General features: G+C 42.3%; 1 protein-coding gene across 1 annotated transcript in view; it reads left to right on the top strand.

Moving 5' to 3' along the window:
- The first annotated feature begins 15,048 nt into the window (after positions 1-15,048).
- Positions 15,049-20,345, top strand: part of notch3 (notch receptor 3) — a 77,850-nt gene continuing 72,553 nt past the window's right edge. Inside the window, exons 1-2 of the mRNA XM_057816968.1 lie at positions 15,049-15,361; positions 16,134-16,206. Of these exons, the coding sequence (XP_057672951.1) occupies positions 15,301-15,361; positions 16,134-16,206 (134 nt within the window). The 5' untranslated portion in view covers positions 15,049-15,300. The remainder of the gene's footprint in view (positions 15,362-16,133; positions 16,207-20,345) is intronic.

Genomic DNA, 20,345 nt, shown 5'->3' with positions numbered 1-20,345 from the left:
AATAAGGAAACACTTCTATGTTAAATATTGTAAAACGTTAGCATTGCTACATTGAGGCTAATAGGAAAAAGACAATGTACTAACCACTTTAGCTTGCTATGAAACAATAGCAGTCTTCTTAACAATGCAAAATTGCAGTTAAAAGGTGACACTTCAAACATGAAAACTTGCTGGATTAAAGCAAGCGATGCGAACAAAAGAAAAAAAAATCTATTACGAAACCACATGCATGACGAAAGTGACATGCACTTTTTTTTTTACTAAGTGTTAAGCTTACTGTTAGTGACTTAGCAAACGTACTTCCGGTGGACAGTTCAAAATAAAAGTGGGTCATGTTCAGATTTCTGGAGGCAATCCCATATACAATCCCATATAGTCTTCATACGAAGTTAATTGGTTCCAGGACCTTGTTTGTAAGTCGAAATGGTCATATGTCGAGCAGGATTTTCCCAAAAGAATACATTATAATTCCATTAATTCGTCCCACAGCCCAAAAACCCACACTAAATCCTTAATAAATACTACTGTTATGATTGTAAATAGCAATTACAAAGAGCAAAACAAATAAACTCTGAATAATAATAATATAATAATAGTAATAATAATAATCAATACCTGTAATAATGCAACAAATCTAATGTGGCGGTCTTTTTTGCTGTATCTGAACGCACCGCGGGGCTGACGTGACGTGGGCAAGAGAGCTACTTTTTGTTTTGATGCTGGCGTCAGTGTTGCACAAGTTGATGGAATAAATGATTAGAAACCTGACGAAGCTGGCAATTTCTTTGGCGATGTTACCACAATAAGAATTGTCACCGTAACGTATAAAGACTGGCAAACGGAGTAAGATTGCCGGCTGAGATCGACATTCTACGGCCCTATTGTCTACCCAGTTCATGGATGCACACACCATGCTTACATTTTGCTATCATTTACATCTTCATTTCAATGGTAAGCGTCACCTTTTCTCTTTTTTCTCCACCTGCACTAACTTTTTGGATCCAGTGTTGATTTCTCTCACAAGAAAATCAGTCGTGCGTCCGTCTTCAGGCAAAACAAAGAAACTGCGGCGCTGTCAAAAATCGGCGTATTTCGAGCATGTCGTCGGATGTAGAAACAAATGGCGAGTTAAATTTTACGTCGGATGTCGAAAAGATGGTGTGTCGAGGCAATCGTATGTTGAGGTACCACTGTACACTGTACCCTCTTAAATCATGCTCGAAATAGGACGACATGACAGCACTGCATACGAACGCACGGCAGATTTTCTTGTGTGAGAAATCAACACAGGTTTCAAAAAAGTTGGTACAGTTGGTGAAACAAGGAAAAAAGTGATGCTTGAAAAATATGAGCGTGGGGTGCGCATCCGTCAACCGGCTCAACAATACAGCTCCACGCCACGGTCACCTTCCGACCACCGTTCACCAGTCTTTATAAGTTAAGGTGACGATTTTTATTGTGGTAACATCGCCAAGGAAATCACCAGCTTCGTCACGGTTTTATCATTTTTTTAAAGAACCTATCAAACACAAAACACCCATTGTCCTCCGCAGTTGACTGTGCTCTCAAGAAAACGAAAGTATTATCTCTACCGCTCCGACCTATCTCACTGTGATGTCAGCCCCACGGTGCGTTCAGGTACAGCAACAAGTGTCCACCACATTAGAATCCGATTTGTTACATTATTTACAGGAATCATTATTAATTATTATTATTATTATATTATTCCGATTTGTATTCATAACTTATTTGTTTTGCTATGTTTAATTGCCATTTGTAATAGTACAAACAGTATTTATTAAGGATTTAGTGTAGGTTTTTGGACTGTGGAACGAATTAATGGAATTATAATAGGGGTGTGACAAAATATCGTAATGGTGATATATCGTGATACTTTGTATCCCAAAAAGTTATCGATATGCTCTTGCCATGAATCGAGCTATCATTTTGAAAAGGTGTCAATGTCTGAAAAAAAAAAAAATTAAAAATGAACCAACAAGTTGCTAATAAAATTTTCCACCATAATAGTGTCTCAGTTAACTCTAAGGTGCTCGACGCCCAATCCATTTGGACTGGGAACGTTTCTTCATTGGAAACCAGTGCATTCACAGTCATTCTGTCCGAGTTTCAGGGCATTTACAGGTAACTTGCTGTTCATTTTAGCCATAAGCTGATTTTAAGGGGGGGCCAGGCCCCGCCCTGGTGGCCGGAAGGTATCATTGCATGAAATTGACTTTCTTATATATATGTAAAAGTTGTAAAACAATAAAACTGCAACAAAAATGAATGAAATGAGCAAAAAAAAATATTTTTTATAATGGGTCAAAATTATTTTTCAAACAGACCATGTGACTAGCACTTTAGACGGTCATTTCCTTTGCATATAATTTTCAAAAAATAAAATAGAAAAAAAAATAGGGGAGGGCAAATTTATTTTTCAAATGATTTTTTTTTCTTTGATTGGAAATATTTTTTTTGATTAAAGCAACATTTTTTGGGATTGAATGATTTATACACAAATGTCCTACCCATAATATGGCCCAAACACAAAAAAGGATTGCGTCAATCAAATAAAACCTTTTCAATGAAAAATTAAGTGTTGCAAATTTTTTAATCTCAAATATTTTTTCGCATTCAAAAACATTTTCTATGATTGAAATTTTTTATTTTTTTTGATTGAAGTGATTTTTATTTTTGAAAATTTTTTTTTTTTTTGAAGCAACTAATTTTTGATTGAATAATAAAGACAAAAACGTCCTAGCCAAAATGTGGCCCAAACACAAATCAACATTATTTCAATCAAAAAAAATCAAAGAAAAAAAAATTTTCACATGCATTTTTTTTTAGTTTCAAATTTATTTTTTTAACTGAAAATATATTTTAATTGAAGCAACTTTTTTTTTATTGAAGCAACTTTTTTTGATTGAATAATAAAGACACAAATATACCTCCATATGGCTCCGCCCAGGGATACAATTTTTGACTGGGGTAACTACATTGGCACGACACCGGCGGGCGTACCATATTCAATGAATGACGATCTTGGTGAAAAGTATTGCCTAAGCGCCTGATTTAGAATTAGGATTAGAATTAGATGGGAAACAATAAATGTTCATTGTCAATTTATTATTATAAATATTCTTGTAAATTAATTTTATCGCTGACACTGCGTTTTGGGGTCTTCAACATGTTGTGCCCCCCCATGCCCCAAAAGTCAAACTCCGCCTATGATTTTAGGGAATTTACGGGTCATCTTCTGTTGAGTTTGAGTCACTGCCTATTTATTTGGGTGATTATCAGGTCATTTCCTGTTCTGTAACTCAAAATAAACAGCAAGAGACCCATAAAGTACCCCAAAATCAACAGGGAGTACCTGAAAATGAACATGTAAATGACCTTAAGGTAGAAAACCCAACATTTTTTTAGCCTACTGGAAAGCCCAGAAGGGGATCAGATGATCCCCACAACTCTGGGTATCCACAATTAGCATCTGTATATGTGCAAATGAGTGTGTCATTGTCTCTCAAATAGGCCACTCAAGCACACAAGCAAACAACCTTACTCTAACCCACAAGGGTTGGTCAGTTTACACTGACTCTTGCCATGATAGTTTCAGTTATTATTTGAGAGTTTTATTTTTGAATATGGTTTTATTTTATTCATTCACTGCTCTGCCCATTTTTTCTTCTCCTATAGCACACACAGGCAACTTTATGTATAAATTACTGCAATGAAATAAACAAACGCACAGACCATTGCAACGTGTATAAAGTTATAATGAATGAAATAATCAATACATTTGTGACGACAAAAAAATCTCAAATGTTTTGGTCTCACAACCCAACCCAAGTGTGATCAGCTCTGCCATGTGGCTTTCTGAATGCAAAGTGCTAACTACGTCAAGGGGCGGGGGATGTGCTTATCTTGATGACCGAGCTCGTGTGCGCGAACGACCGTCGACTGGCGGGGTGGATTTGAACAGGAGCAGGAAATTATGATGGCTGAGAGGTGTCAGGCGAAATGCAAAGTCTCAACACTTTGCAAATAAAAAAAAGCATGAACCCCAATTGCAAACGCTTTGCAAAAGAAAAAAAGCATGAATGCAAACCGCCACAACACGATCCCCAGTTCCTAAAGCGCGATTGCAAATTGGCAAAAGCACGAACCCTAATTGCCACAACACAACAGCAAATGCAAAGACACCGCAGCAAAAATCCCGCAACAGAACAGCAAAATCCCACAACACGACGGCAAGAGGATGACCTGGAAGTACAAAAAAATTAAGATTAAAAAAAAAAAAAAAAAAAAAGGACGACATATTGTATATTGCTGTATGTGCTATGTGACCATCTCTACGGACCTCTGTGAAGTTGGCCCCCTGCCCCCCATCAGACATATTTATACAAAAATGATGTCAATCGTTTGTACTGTAAAAGCTTTGTTAGTGCTGCTTTCGTTCTAGAGATATTTACAATTCTTTTTGGGTAAATCTGAGGTCAGCTAGCCCCCCATTTCGATTCAGAATTGTGTCTGTCATTTGTGCTAGTTTGTGCTGCAACGGTTTTGTAGATCAGTATTATGCTTTTATTGAGATATTAATTTTAAGTGGTGACGTCACTCGTAGCTTTTCCTTAGCTTAGCTCCCGTGGCTAATAGAGCATACCAACTCTCTCAATAACAAAGGTGTGTCCTAACAACTAACACGAACGTAGCACAAACGAATGGCAGCACTTCAGGACCATTTTGCAGTAAATGAGGGGCTTAGAGTGACGTCATCACTCAAAATTAATATCTAAAGCCCCCCAATTTACTGCGAAACGGACCCGAATTTGTTTGTGTTATGATCTTGCTTGTTAGGTAGGTAGCTAGGACACCCCTCTGTTATTGGGAGTTGGTATGCGTCATTAGCCGCGGGAGCTAAGCTAAGGAAAAGCTACGAGTGACGTAACCACTCGAAATTAATATCTGAATAAAAGCATAATACTGATCTACAAAACCATTGCAGCACAAACGATTGACACAATTGTTAATTGAAATGGGGGGCTAGCTGACCTCAGATTTACCTATATAAAAGAATTGTAAGTATCTCTACAACGAAAGCAGCTCAAACAAAACTTTTACAGCACAAACGATTGACATTATTTCTATATAAATTTGCGTCGGGGGGGGGACTTCACAGAGGTCCGTACAGATAGTCACAAAGCACATATAGCAATATAAAAAGTGTCGTCCTTTTTTTTTTTTAACTTCCGGTCATCCTTTTGCCGAGTCCTTGCTGAGTGAGGCTGCTTTCTCTTTCGCTACTACTACTAGTCAGGCTACTTTCAGACACTTATTTCTTATTTGCCTACTGTAGGTTGATAAATTTGTAGGTAGATTTGTTTATTTCTTGGTCAAGCCAAAAAAAGTTATTTCAATAAAAATATATATTTTCAATCGAGAAAAAAAAGTCACTTGAATGAAAGCAAAATGTGTTTGAACAAGTCAGGCTGCTGTTTCTTTACTTGCAACCAGCCATTAGCTGTGGAAGGGGGTTTGAATACCCTCTACATGTTAAAAAACAATTTTGAAAAGATCAGTTAACAATTTACTGTGGATATACATTGATAAACATAGATATTCAGAAATACTACAACTAAGCACACCAAGCAACAGTGGTAACAAGAAAAACACCTCACATGAAATGGCTGGAAAAAAATATGCAAAACTAGTAAATACCACTCTTGGTTCAGAAACAAGCTATCATTCAGGCAACTTTTGCATTCAAACACAGTTTGCTTTCATTCAAGTGACTTTTGTTTTTCTATTGAAAATATATACTTTGATTGAAGGAACCTTTTTTTTGGATTGACTTAGACATACAAAAATCTACCTACAAATTTATCAACCTACAGTAGGCAAGTAAGAAATAAGTGTCTGAAAGTAGCCTGACTAGTCGTAGTAGCAAAAGAGAAAGCAGCCTCACTCAGCAAGGTTTCGCCCAACCCCCCCTCAGGTAAAGTAGCCTGACTGAGCCTGTTTCGCCCATCCCCCTCCTCAGCTAAAGTAGCCTGACTGAGCCTGTTTCGCCCCAACCCCCCCTTCAGCTAAAGTAGCCTGACTATCAGACACTTATTTCTTACTTGACACTAAACTGCTAAACTTCTGAGAATATTTTGATAACAGTATTTTAATAATTCTAATTCATTCGGATGTATTTGTTTGAATACCCTCTACATGTTAAAAAAACATTTTTGAAAAGATCAGTTATCAATTTACTGTGGATATACATTTATATTCATAGATATTTAGAAATACTACAACTAAGCACACCAAGCAACAGTGGTAACAAGAAAAACACCTCACATGAAATGGCTGGAAAAAAATATGCAAAACTAGTAAATACCACTCTTGGTTCAGAAACAAGCTATCATTCAGGCAACTTTTGCATTCAAACACATTTTGCTTTCATTCAAGTGACTTTTATTTTCTATTGAAAATATATACTTTGATTGAAGGAACCTTTTTTTGGGATTGACTAAGACATACACAAATCTACCTACAAATTTATCAACCTACAGTAGGCAAGTAAGAATAAAGTGTCTGAAAGTAGCCTGACTAATAGTAGTAGCGAAAGAGAAAGCAGCCTCACTCAGCAAGGTTTTGCCCAACCCCCCCTCAGGTAAAGTAGCCTGACTGAGCCTGTTTCTACCATCCCCCTACTCAGCTAAAGTAGCCTGACTGAGCCTGTTTCGCCCCAACCCCCTCTTCAGCTAAAGTAGCTTGACTATCAGACACTTATTTCTTACTTGACACTAACTGCTAAACTTCTGAGAATATTTTGATAAAAGTATTTTAATAATTCTAATTCATTCGGATGTATTTGTTTGAATACCCTCTACATGTTAAAAAAACATTTTTGAAAAGATCAGTTAACAATTTACTGTGGATATACATTTATATTCATAGATATTTAGAAATACTACAACTAAGCACACCAAGCAACAGTGGTAACAAGAAAAACACCTCACATGAAATGGCTGGAAAAAAATATGCAAAACTAGTAAATACCACTCTTGGTTCAGAAACAAGCTATCATTCAGGCAACTTTTGCATTCAAACACATTTTGCTTTCATTCAAGTGACTTTTATTTTCTATTGAAAATATATACTTTGATTGAAGGAACCTTTTTTTGGGATTGACTAAGACATACACAAATCTACCTACAAATTTATCAACCTACAGTAGGCAAGTAAGAATAAAGTGTCTGAAAGTAGCCTGACTAATAGTAGTAGCGAAAGAGAAAGCAGCCTCACTCAGCAAGGTTTTGCCCAACCCCCCCTCAGGTAAAGTAGCCTGACTGAGCCTGTTTCTACCATCCCCCTACTCAGCTAAAGTAGCCTGACTTAGCCTGTTTCGCCCCAACCCCCTCTTCAGCTAAAGTAGCTTGACTATCAGACACTTATTTCTTACTTGACACTAACTGCTAAACTTCTGAGAATATTTTGATAAAAGTATTTTAATAATTCTAATTCATTCGGATGTATTTGTTTGAATACCCTCTACATGTTAAAAAAACATTTTTGAAAAGATCAGTTAACAATTTACTGTGGATATACATTTATATTCATAGATATTTAGAAATACTACAACTAAGCACACCAAGCAACAGTGGTAACAAGAAAAACACCTCACATGAAATGGCTGGAAAAAAATATGCAAAACTAGTAAATACCACTCTTGATTCAGAAACAAGCTATCATTCAGGCAACTTTTGCATTCAAACACATTTTGCTTTCATTCAAGTGACTTTTATTTTCTATTGAAAATATATACTTTGATTGAAGGAACCTTTTTTTGGGATTGACTAAGACATACACAAATCTACCTACAAATTTATCAACCTACAGTAGGCAAGTAAGAAATAAGTGTCTGAAAGTAGCCTGACTAGTAGTAGTAGCGAAAGAGAAAGCAGCCTCACTCAGCAAGGACTCGGCAAAAGGATGACCGGAAGTTAAAAAAAAAAAAAGGACGACACTTTTTATATTGCTATTTGTGCTTTGTGACTAGAAATGAGATGGGCTCGGCTTGGGGGGGGGGATCCCAGGGTGTCCCAAAATGGGACACCCTTGGTAGTTTTAGGAAGCACCAAAACCCCTGGTGGTTCTAATGTAAAGCAACATAGGATAACAATGACAAAACAACCCAAATTTAATTTCTGAAAGATTTATTTGTTCCCATGACACACAGTCCACCAGCAAAAACGAGGCGCTGCAAAATAAAGAAGTGTACGGGGGGAAAATAATGTCTCATGTCTGTCAGAAATGTGGCCGATTGACTTGTGCTCATGCTGTACGCCTTACCCAGTGATGTGTCAGGATTGTATACAGTACACTGTACAGTTTTTTGTTTTGCTCTAAATAAATCTTTCAGAGATTGAAATCCGGTTATTTTGTCTTTGTTATCCTACATTGGTTTAGGCTTAGAGTCTACATTATAAGCCTGCTGGAAATGGATTCAAGATGAAAAAAAAAAAAAGGATTGCTAAAATATAGTTCAATATACTATGAAAGTCAACCTGTTCAGCTACACATCCACATTAGGTCTGTGGCATATTTACTGTAGCTAAATGCTTCATTCCCACATACGTACACGTTTGCTTTTTTTTTTTTTTCTTTCTTTCTCTATGTAGAGATAGAAAAACACTCCGGTTTCCTCCCACATTCCTAAGACGTGCATGCTAGGCTGATTGATCATTCCAAAATGTCCGTAGGCGTGAGTACCAACGACCACCATCAACGACCACAATAGATGTGCAAATTAGGATCAGATGATCCCTCTCTGGGCACAAAAGGTATATTCATCAACTGATCCCTCCTTGGGTTTTCTAGTGTTAAATGGCCCAGAATTACTTCATTGCCTGGCATTGGCTGCCACTACCGGCCATAGACGTTCAATCCGTTTGGAATGGACGTCTACTAATGATAAACTCATTCCAATTCACAGCAGAAGCTTGCTTTTCTGTTTATTAGTGTTAGGGTTCGTGGATGGGAGAGGATCCCAAAGCAGACAACGGGACCGATAGGCTGTGGAAAACCAAATGTTTTGTTTATTGTTTGAGCGTTGCTGGCGAGATCCAGACCGACGAGAGGCAGGCAAAGCTCGGGAAGGAATCAGGCGTGGAGATCCGACAACGGGCGTGCGTAAACAGGTCCTGGGACAAAAGCAAAAATCGTGAGCCGAGAGAGAAGACAAAAATGCAAGTAAGGCGGGATACAACTGACAGCAGGACTAGACGAGTTGATCTGGCGACGTGATGGTGCGTCCGCTGGTCTTTTATAGCTGGCTGATTGTAACTGCTCACAGCTGCGGCCGCTCCACCCGTCTGACGTGTAATTAGGAAGGAGGGGCAGAGGCCCTAACAGGACCCCCCCTCCCACGGGCGCCACCTGGCGACCGACGGAGAGAATCGGGATGGGCGCGGTGGAAATCCCGGATGAGGGCCCGAGACAGCACCCATCGGGATGGGACCCAAGAACGCTCCTCAGGACCATAGCCCTCCCAGTCCACGAGGTACTGAAGCCCCCTGCCGCGTCGGCGGACGTCCAACAGACGCCTCACTCGGTACGCAGGGCCCCCATCGACTGACAGAGGTGGAGGAGGGGGCGGAACAGGGGGGGACAAGGGACACGAGGAAACAGGTTTGACCTGGGAGACGTGGAATGTGGGATGGATGCGGAAATGCCGAGGGAGCTTGAGGCGTACAGCCGCGGGGTTCACCACCTTGATAATCTCATATGGGCCCACAAACCGGGGGGTGAGCTTAGCGGTACCCGACTTCACCGGCAGAGACTTTGACGCGAGCCAGACCTTCTGGCCCACGTTGTAGACCGGAGCTGGCGTGCGGCGGCGGTTGGACTGGGTGCAGGACTCTTGTGAGGCCCGTAGAAGCGCAGTGCGAGCCTGGTTCCAGACCTGGGAGCACCTGTCGACGTGAGCCTGGACTGAGGGCACGGCGATGTCCTGTTCCTGTGTGGGGAATAACGGGGGCTGGTAGCCAAGGGAGCAGAGGAACGGGGACATACCGGATGAGGAGTTCGGAAGGGAGTTGTGTGCGTACTCGATCCATGGCAATTGGTCGCTCCAGGAGGCAGGATCGGCTTGCGTGGTGCATCGGAGGGCAGCTTCTAGTTGTTGGTTGGTGCGCTCACACTGTCCATTCGTTTGTGGGTGATAGCCGGATGAAAGACTCACCTCAATGCCCAATGCTGAGCAAAAAGCCTTCCACACTTGGGAGGTGAATTGCGGTCCCCGGTCTGACACTATATCCGCTGGAATGCCATGCAGACGGAGGACGTTTTGTGTGAGGAGGTCAGCAGTCTCAGAGGCGGTAGGAAGCTTACGGAGAGGAATGAAGTGGGCTGCCTTGGCAAATCTATCCACCACTGTGAGGATTACCGTGTTGCCTTTGGACGGAGGGAGACCGGTTACAAAGTCCAGGGCGATATGCGACCAAGGGCGACTCGGGATGGGTAATGGCCGTAGGAGTCCAGCGCTGGGTCGGGTAGTCGTCTTGCTACGTGCGCAGACCGTGCATGCAAGGACAAACGATCGGGTGTCCGTCGCCAGGGTGGGCCACCAAAACCGCTGGCGTAGCACCGCCAGTGTTCTCCTAATGCCAGGATGACAAAACAAGCGCGATGAATGTGCCCAGTCCAGTACCTGGGGGCGAAGGTCTGGAGGCACAAAAAGGTTGGACTGGTCCCCCTCACGAGGGTCTGGGTGCGCTCTGTGCGCTTCTTTAACCTTAGCCTCGATTTCCCACTCCACCGAGGCGAGGAAGCAGGTTGGCGGGAGGATAGTCGGCGGTTCTTCTTGGGACTGGCTCTTTTGGAATTGCCGGGACAGGGCGTCTGGTTTTGTGTTCTTGGAACCTGGAATATAGGACAAGGTGAAATTGAACCGGGAAAAATACAAAGCCCACCGTGCTTGACGCGGGTTGAGGCGTTTAGCAGATTTTAGGTATTCTAGGTTTTTATGATCTGTGAGTACGACAAACGGTAACGATGCTCCCTCCAGGTGATGGCGCCACTCCTCCAGGGCCAGCTTCACAGCAAGGAGTTCCCAATCGCCGATGGTGTAGTTACGTTCGGCGGGGGACAGCCGACGGGAGAAAAAGGCGCAAGGATGCACCTTGCCGTCGGCTCCGCGCTGGGACAACACAGCACCCACTCCTACCTCAGAGGCGTCCACTTCCACGATGAATTGAAGCACTGGGTCAGGGTTGGCTAACACAGGAGTTGAGGAGAAACGGGTCTTGAGTTCTTGAAATGCCATACTGGCAGAGGGAGACCAGCGGAATGGCGTGGCTGTGGAAGTGAGGGCAGTGAGAGGAGCAGCAATCCGACTGTAGTTACGAATGAACCGACGATAATAATTTGCAAAGCCCAGGAAGCGCTGGAGCTGTTTTCGGTCTGTGGGAAGAGGCCAATCCTGGACCGCAGAGACCTTGGCTGGGTCCATGCGTAACATGCCTTTGCCGATGATGTAGCCGAGAAATGTGGTCTCGGGGACGTGGAATTCACATTTCTCTGCCTTAACGAAGAGCTTGTTCTCGAGTAGACGCTGGAGGACCTGGCGGACATGACGCTCGTGATCAAGTTGGGTGTTTGAGTAGACCAGGATGTCGTCTAGGTAGACTACCACGAAATGATTGATCATGTCACCGAGAACATCATTCACGAGGTTCTGGAAGATTGCGGGGGCATTCGTGAGACCAAATGGCATGACGAGGTATTCGTAGTGACCCAGGGGTGTGTTAAACGCGGTCTTCCACTCATCCCCCTCTCGAATGCGGACAAGGTGGTAGGCGCTGCGGAGATCAAGTTTGGAGAATATAGTGGCACCCTGGAGGGGTGTAAAAGCGGAATCGATGAGCGGGAGGGGATATTTATTCTTCACCGTGATATCGTTCAAGGACCGGTAATCGATGCAGGGACGTAAGCCGCCATCTTTTTTCGGCACGAAGAAGAACCCCGCGCCCACTGGGGAAGAGGATGGCCGTATAACACCAGTTGCCAGGGATTCCTTGATGTACTGTTCCATCGCCTCCCTCTCAGGTTGAGAAATGGAAAACAGGCGCCCCCTGGGGAGGGCTGCTCCTGGTAGGAGGTCGATAGCGCAGTCGTACGGGCGGTGTGGGGGGAGCGAAGCTGCGTGCTCCTTACTGAAGACCTGCCCGAGATCATGGTAACACTCAGGTACCGCGGAGAGGTCGGGCTGCTCAGTTTCCCGGACAGGGCAGGACGGCGTCAGGGAGGATTTGAGACAGTGAGCATGGCAATAGGGGCTCCAGGCTGTTATTTTGGGGTGGGACCAGTCAATGGACGGATTGTGTCTTTTCAACCATGGCAGCCCGAGGACGAGGGGGGTGCGAGGGCTCTTGAAAACGAGGAAAGGGGTCACCTCCCGGTGATTACCCGATGTGAGGAGGTTGATGGCGTCCGTCTGACGAGTCACCTGGAACAGGACTCGGCCGTCCAAAGCGGTGGTTTGTAAAGGGGCCGAGAGAAGATGTGTCGCAAGCCCTAACTGATGGACCAGTTCTCCATCGATGAAGTTCTCATCTGAGCCACAGTCCACCAAGGCGGTGACTGTGCGTGACTGGCTCTTCCAGGAGAGGGTGGCTGGGAGTTGAAGTCGGCGACCTGGAATATTGTTCATGTGGCTCACGAGTAGCCCCTCTGCTACTGGTGAGTCTGTTGGCCTTCCCGGGCGTATTGGGCAATCGCGAAGGAAATGTCCCCCGGCTCCACAGTAGATGCATAATCTGCTATTGAATCTTCGCTCACGTTCACGAGGTGTTAGTCTGGTTTGGCCCAGTTGCATGGCTTCCGGGTTGTCAGCAGGAGGCGCGCCTGCGCGCACACACGCCGCGCTGGGTGCCTGGTCGGGAGGCGGAAACGGCCGGGGGAGAGAGAACTGGGCGTGAGGAGTCTTCAGTTGCTCCCGGCGTTGTCGCTGGCGTTCCCGAAGCCGATTGTCCAATTTAATCGACAGTGCGATCAAACGATCGAGCGAGGGGGATTCATCTTGAGTTGCCAGTTCATCTTTGAGAGATTCGCTGAGAGCACGGGTAAATACTTCCTGTAGTGCCTCGTCATTAAAATGGCTCTCGGCCGCCAGCGTTCGGAATTCCACGGCAAACTCGGCGACGCTCCGGGATCCCTGGCGTAGCGACATGAGTCGCTTAGCAGCCTCCTTGCCACGAACGGGGTGGTCGAAGACTTTCTTCATCTCCTCAGTGAACTCGACGTAGGACTTGCACACGGGGGAATCCTGCTGCCACATAGAGGAAGCCCACTCCAACGCGACACCACGAAGGCAGCCTATCAGATAGGCTATCCTCGCTTTTTCGTCCCGGTAAGTAGACGGCTGTTGTTCAAACACCAGGCTACACTGCACGAGAAATGCCCGGCAGGTTCCGAGGTCGCCGCTATAGGGAGCTGGGGCGGGAACGTAGGGCTCGCGGTGAACGGCTGTGGCGGGTGGAAAGTTAGGTGACAGGCGTGTGCGTGGTTCGACCGGGCGATCCGGTTGAGGAAGCGGCGTAAGCCGCGCCTGGACGGCTTGGAGTGTGTGCCCGATGTTCGTTACCATTTCGAAGAGTTGCTGGATGGCTTGATGGTGTCCGTCCAGCCATGCGGGCGGGCAGCTGGCGTTGTCCGCGGGATCCATTTGGCCAGATCAAACTGTTAGGGTTCGTGGATGGGAGAGGATCCCAAAGCAGACAACGGGACCGATAGGCTGTGGAAAACCAAATGTTTTGTTTATTGTTTGAGCGTTGCTGGCGAGATCCAGACCGACGAGAGGCAGGCAAAGCTCGGGAAGGAATCAGGCGTGGAGATCCGACAAGGGGCGTGCGTAAACAGGTCCTGGGACAAAAGCAAAAATCGTGAGCCGAGAGAGAAGACAAAAATGCAAGTAAGGCGGGATACAACTGACAGCAGGACTAGACGAGTTGATCTGGCGACGTGATGGTGCGTCCGCTGGTCTTTTATAGCTGGCTGATTGTAACTGCTCACAGCTGCGGCCGCTCCACCCGTCTGACGTGTAATTAGGAAGGAGGGGCAGAGGCCCTAACAATTAGCTCTACATACAACCATTTCGACTTCCAAACAAGGTCCTTGAATGAATTAACTTCGTATGTAGAGGTGTACCACTATACTTCAGATTCTATACTAAGAATACATTTAAAATGACACCCATTATGAAAAATCTGATTGGCAATGATAATATGATATAATAAATTATAAGAATTTGGCTTCAAATTTGTTGCATGCACACTTTGCAGGACAAGATGACGGTCATTTTGGATAAAATTAACACTTTTATTGGGCTCAATTGATAGATAACAAAAATGACATTGGAATTCTCGCCAATAACATATTCTAGTTTTAAAATGACTCATTATGCATTGTGAGATTTTTTTTTATGTTTATACATTTTAATATAGTTTTTGTTTTATTTAAGAATAACATTTTTTTGCATTTGAATCGGTGATTTATTAGGATGTATTGTCACTATATTCGTGGTTGAATAAGTTGGAGAAAAAAACAGGCAATAAATTGCATATCGGCAATAATTATGAGACAATATATCGCCTACAAAAGTTTGTTTTCGCCACAGGCCTAATGTACAGTCTATTGTTAGTTAATTCTATTGGTGATTTTGGGGTGATCAACATGTGTTGCCCCTCCTAGCACAAAAGTCAAACTCCGCCTATGATTACGACTTAAATCTGAATAATATGATAATATATTTCTTGTAGGCATTTTTTCTTTCTTTCTTTGTGTGGCCCTAATACTCAGACAATAATGTGCGTGTTTTTTTAACTGACTGAAGCTTACTCTCATTGATATTGGGACCAGTAAAACTTGTTAAAGGTCTTCAAGCGCATGTGTGAGTTTGCGGTGAGGCAGAAAGTGAGAGAGCGAGAGTGGGCGAGCGAAAGAGAGAGAGGGGAAAGAGACAGGGAGAGGCGGAGTGTTCCCAGTGTGCAGCTGCCTCTCACCGTGCAGCCAAAGTTTTCCAAGGAATCTCAAACGAGGAGTATCCGCGGTGGATGAGCTGCGGAGCACTTTTTTTTTTTTTTTTTAATGCGGGATTTAACGCGACTCCCTTCCCGGTCGACTTTATGACAAAGACCGTAAAGCGGCCACCTTAGTGCGGAGCCTTCTTTCACGCGCCAATTTGATTCCTAAAGGATGTATTTGTACTGAAAGAGCGCCACAAAGTGCTGGAAACCTTTTTCCACCGAAATGGAAGGGAATATTCCGTGGATTATTTTGTCATTTTTATTGTTCATGCATCTTTCCGAAGGTAAATCACGCTTTATGTTTTTTACACTGTTTTGCCTGGATGTCTCGACATGGCCAACTTTGTTTTAAAATATGTCTTTAAAACGTACAGAATATAGTTATTGCTATTTTAGATGTGGTTCATGTTAGTTTGATGGTATTGGATATTGAATTTTAATGCAGTGTCGCGAACTGCAACTTTGAATGTTAATGAACCTGTGCCTCATGCTATTTATGTATTTAAAAGGGCACGTGTAGTCACTGCTATTGTGCTAATTCAGCAATATTTATACGATTACAAGGTTGCACAAGTATGTTCAAAAGAAAATTCATTTGTTTAAAGTTTTGGTCAAATGAATTAAATAGCCCCACTTTTCTCCTAAAAAATTAAATTACAACTTTCAACGAGTATTCTTTCAAGCTGGAGTACTTGCAAAGTGAGTGCATCAGGTAGGCGTTGCCATTGACGATGATAAACGTCCAATCACGTGTCTCTTTCAATTTCATCCTTCTACTGCTTATCATTTGTAGACGTTAAATCCATTTGAACTGAGAGGATGGCAGCGAATGAACATTCTAGACCTCCCAGTTCAAATGAATTGGACGTCTATCACCGTCAGTGGCAGAGTTAGTGCACAAAAGCTGTAGGATGCCACAGGTTGCATGCCTGAGTTCAGATTAGAGGAATGGGCTCACCTCAGTTGATCTTCATGCTGCAGTAGGAGCTTACTTTTGGGAGATTTTTTTTTTTTGCTACGTGTGTTCAGTGTAACTCATTTTCACATTTCCCTCAGGTTTTCGTTGCACAGATAATTACAGGCCGTGTGAAAACGGAGGGACCTGCATAGAGTCGCCCCCACGATGCATGTAAGTGCAAGTCATTTGACTCACAAACTCATGGGAACATTTTTTTGGTGGACTATACAAAAAATGCGACCACCCTAATATGAACTATCAAAATATTCTACCACCCTTAATTAGAGATGAAACTAAATCATAACTATCTAGGAGGAATTGAGTATTTGTCAGAGTATTCCCCGTTTGTTGTTTCTTTTTATCTCATTTTCTGTCATTGACAATGATAGACATCCTCCGAACTAGGAGGACTGGCTGTGAATGCTCATCTTGCAGTGCCATTGACAGCGCTACAAGGGCGTACGTTTGCATAGGGACGGTAGGGACATAACACCACCAACTTTTCAGGATGCTCAAATTGTCCCCTTTAAGCAACCTTATATGCATTATACAGGGTGATTCAAAAAGAACGTGCCAAAATCATCACGCATGTATTCATTTTTAAATCTCATCATCTTTAAAACTGAATTATTAATTAATTAATTTAACTAATTAAAACTAATTAATAATTTAATAAGAATTAAAAGTCTTTTTAACAAGTAAGTCATTTTAACAAATTAAAAGTCATATTGGCTTATCATATCATCATCAACATATCATATATGATGTTGTCCGTGCCGCTGGTGGTGGTCACATTGAGCACTTGTAAAGAATGAAATTAAAACTTTAAGTTATATACAATACTTGTGTCCAGCTAGTTTGTTTGTTGGTTTTTTTTTTCTAAATATACCGCAATGGTTTCGACACATTCTATTTTGATAAACCTGTATAATGAGTTCAGTTGTACAGATATTTTAGACTGTCTTCCCATTAGATAGAATTGACCCCACCATTATTTCGTGAATTATTTTCATTATGTTCGAACTTATATTTACCCCTTTTCACTTGCTGAATGCGCCGGTCCATTTCCCTCCCCAAAATGCACGTTTGATTAGCTGATGACTTGACCCACCCCCAACACTCACACGAAGGCACACCCTGACCGAAATACATGCCGACAACATGCCTCCTCCTACCCGCCCCCCCCAGCCTCCTTGAAGAGGAGGGATATTATAGGTTTTTTTTTTTTTTTTTTAGCCAGCAGCAGCAGCCACTGTAAGTATTGTAAAAAGACATCAATGTAGTGGAGGTGGGGAACACGCTACAAATTTCACTATTGGAAGTCCGACCTGCTTCAGAGTGTATAACATTAACATAACATTAAACTGTGTTTGTTAACCTGCAAAACTCGAGTAGGAAGCTGCTTAGAGAGAAATGTCCCTCTGTTTGTGTTTTCTACTGTTATTGTTAATTGAACTGTGAGAAATGTAGTGAACTCTGCTGGAAACTATACAACCAGAAAAACATGAGCAAGAAGCTGCTTAGAGAGAGGCGGGTGCTGCATAACTTCATATGTCGCTCACACAACACAAAAAGCACAAAACATAATCATAATTAACTATGTACATGAAAAAAAAAATTGGGATGTCACGAGCTACCCACACCAGCGTTGCGATCGACTGGGCGATCGTAATCAACGTAACGAACACCGCTGATTTAGCATATCAAAGAATTAGGTTTATATTTGTGATAAATGTAGCCCTGACCCCCGTTCACCCAATCTGTTTGGTCTTACTAATGTCCCATCCCAAGCAAAAAGTGTACATGCAGGTTATGCTGTTATATCATCCCTACCAATGTTGAGACCAAACCTATGCCCTTGCAGCGCTAGATATACAACTCATTTTGATTTGGAGAGGCGAATGAACCAACAGCCAGTTCATTCAATTCACGGTCATTCCTCCCAGTCAAAATGGATTAGCTAGCTAGTACTGTCAATGGCAGCTAAAGCAGAGAATACCAGTGGTTGATAAAGTACTCACTTTTTTTTTACTTAAGTAAAAGTAGAAGTATCTAAGAAAAAAATACTATATACAGTATATACTGTACTAGTATGTGTATTTCATATCCATACATACATACATACATACATACATACAGAGATCTGAGTCAATATTCAAAGAAAGAACCAGAAAATTCATTGCCTGCTCAGTTTTATTTAAAACTGTGCAGAATAATGAAATTTACTGTCCTGTAAACTAAAGCTTAACAAGCTCAAAAACTCCAAAACTTAGTTTAATGGCAGATTGCAAGCAACTATCCGGTGCATACTGCCACCTACTGTACAAAAGTTTGGTGTTTTTTATTGGTCAAGATCTTGTTCACCTGCTTAATTTTGCTTGTACTCGTGTTGCTGCCTCTAGTGCTCAGTTAGGGTATAGTTGCACGGGGCTTATCGATTGCGCCAGAGGCATGAAAACGAAACTGTCAGTTCGCAATGAAAAAAAAAAGAAAATAAACAAAAGTAATGCGGGGATCGTCATAAGCATTCCTAGTTTTAATCAGAGCCACACGATTGGACATCTATCATCGTCACTGGCAGCAAAAGAGTTAAAAGCTTCATTTAATTGAAGTGTCCTTATTTCCCGCTTGCTTTGGGCATCTTTTGACAATGATAAGGCTTTTGTTTTTCAAATTGCTGAGGGTGAAGGGGTTGGCTGGCATGGAGAAGGAGGTTTGTGTGGGAAAAGCCTTGACAATAGTCAAGTGAAATAGGCTACAGTGTCTTGCCCGGGGGGGTCACTTGTCCCCTTTTAAACCCCCTTGTAGCTTTTTTTAAGGGAAGCATGCTTGAGTGTTGCACCGAGGAGATACAATGCAGTCCAGAAGAAGTCTAGGCCACCTGCTTCCGTCCAAAAGGAATTTTAGTGCAATAAGAGGTCAGGCAACACATCAGCAATAGATAAGATAAGAATCATTTTTACAACTCTATGCATAAATCTCAGTTACCAATATGAGACAGACTTAAATACTCTGCCTGCATTCGTACCACGTTGGTAGCGTTTTATCAATCATTTGCTGTTGGGCGTGCCATTAAGTTGGTCAATGTGCAATTTGAGCCAACAAACCCTGAAAAAGAACAAGGAAGGCTTTTGTTTATGATGTTGTAACAAGTATTAAAATGATATTAAGACCCTTTTATGAAAGCAGAGCATCTGGATGCACTTAAGTGTAATTTCAATAGAAAGAATGTGTCTCCCACAAACGGAGGACGGTAAACATCAAACTACAGCACGCACAGTAGCCAAGAAGGACGGAGTTGTCAGACGAGTTCGCTACTGAGGTGCCGATCTAACCCCCACATTTGGGAGAAAAGAACAAAGATGTACAAGAGTAGAAAAGACCCTTTCTTCCTGCAGATACCTGATACCGAGGGAACAAAGCGTAGGGAAGAAAAGGCCACAGAAATTGGGTTTAATTGTAGCTAATTACATACAAAATAAAATTTCTTATAGAACACATTTAGTTTGAAGAATCTCTTCATTAAAAAATATTCCACTATGTATCATTTTCAAAATTTAATTTTTTACAGTCTTCTCAAGTGACAGTCACACATTGTATACGGCAGCTGCCTTTGTTACTGGCCCAGATAGCAGTGTATCTAATGTCTTACACAGCCATGATGTCACGCTGTATCACCTTAACGGCGGTACATCAAAAATGTTTATGACTTGCAACAAGTGTTCCGACTTCCTGCACAGGTGAGTCACTTTAGGCCGCAGAGCGGAGTCCAACACTTAGTAACTAGACTTTACGGCTAAATGAAAAGCATGTGTATGACTTTTACGAGCAGTTGAAAATAGAGATTGAACATGACAGCGGACGGTTGAATTGCATGAAGGTATTGCAGTTTTGAAAATAAGACGACATTTTGAATCGGTGTGTGAGTTGATTAATGGGGGGGGGGTCCAATTATTCATTTAAAAAAAGACAAGTGAAGAAAAATAGACAAATAGTAATCATAAACTGAACTTGAATTTAAAAAAGGAATGCAAGCATAGTGATGGGCAACATTGCCAAAAAATGAAAGCTCAAATTTTTTTCACCAAAAGTTTTCAATGTTTTATTTTTGTCAACTATAAGCAGCTCCTGCCTAAGCAGCCAAATTCAAGGCATCGCCATATTTTGTTGAGTTTTTGTTGATTTTGTTGAAAATTTCCTTTCTGAACGTTATGTCCTTTGACCTCATTACCTCAAAATTGAATCACTTCTTCCTTTTCATATTGCAAATGTATCCTGCAAATTTGATAGTAATTCCTTTATTTTTTGAT

Source organism: Corythoichthys intestinalis, chromosome 16 (assembly GCF_030265065.1).
Source record: "Corythoichthys intestinalis isolate RoL2023-P3 chromosome 16, ASM3026506v1, whole genome shotgun sequence".
NCBI lineage: Eukaryota > Metazoa > Chordata > Actinopteri > Syngnathiformes > Syngnathidae > Corythoichthys > Corythoichthys intestinalis.
Note: the sequence above shows the minus strand (reverse complement) of the source record. Positions and strands in the feature narration are given on the sequence as shown.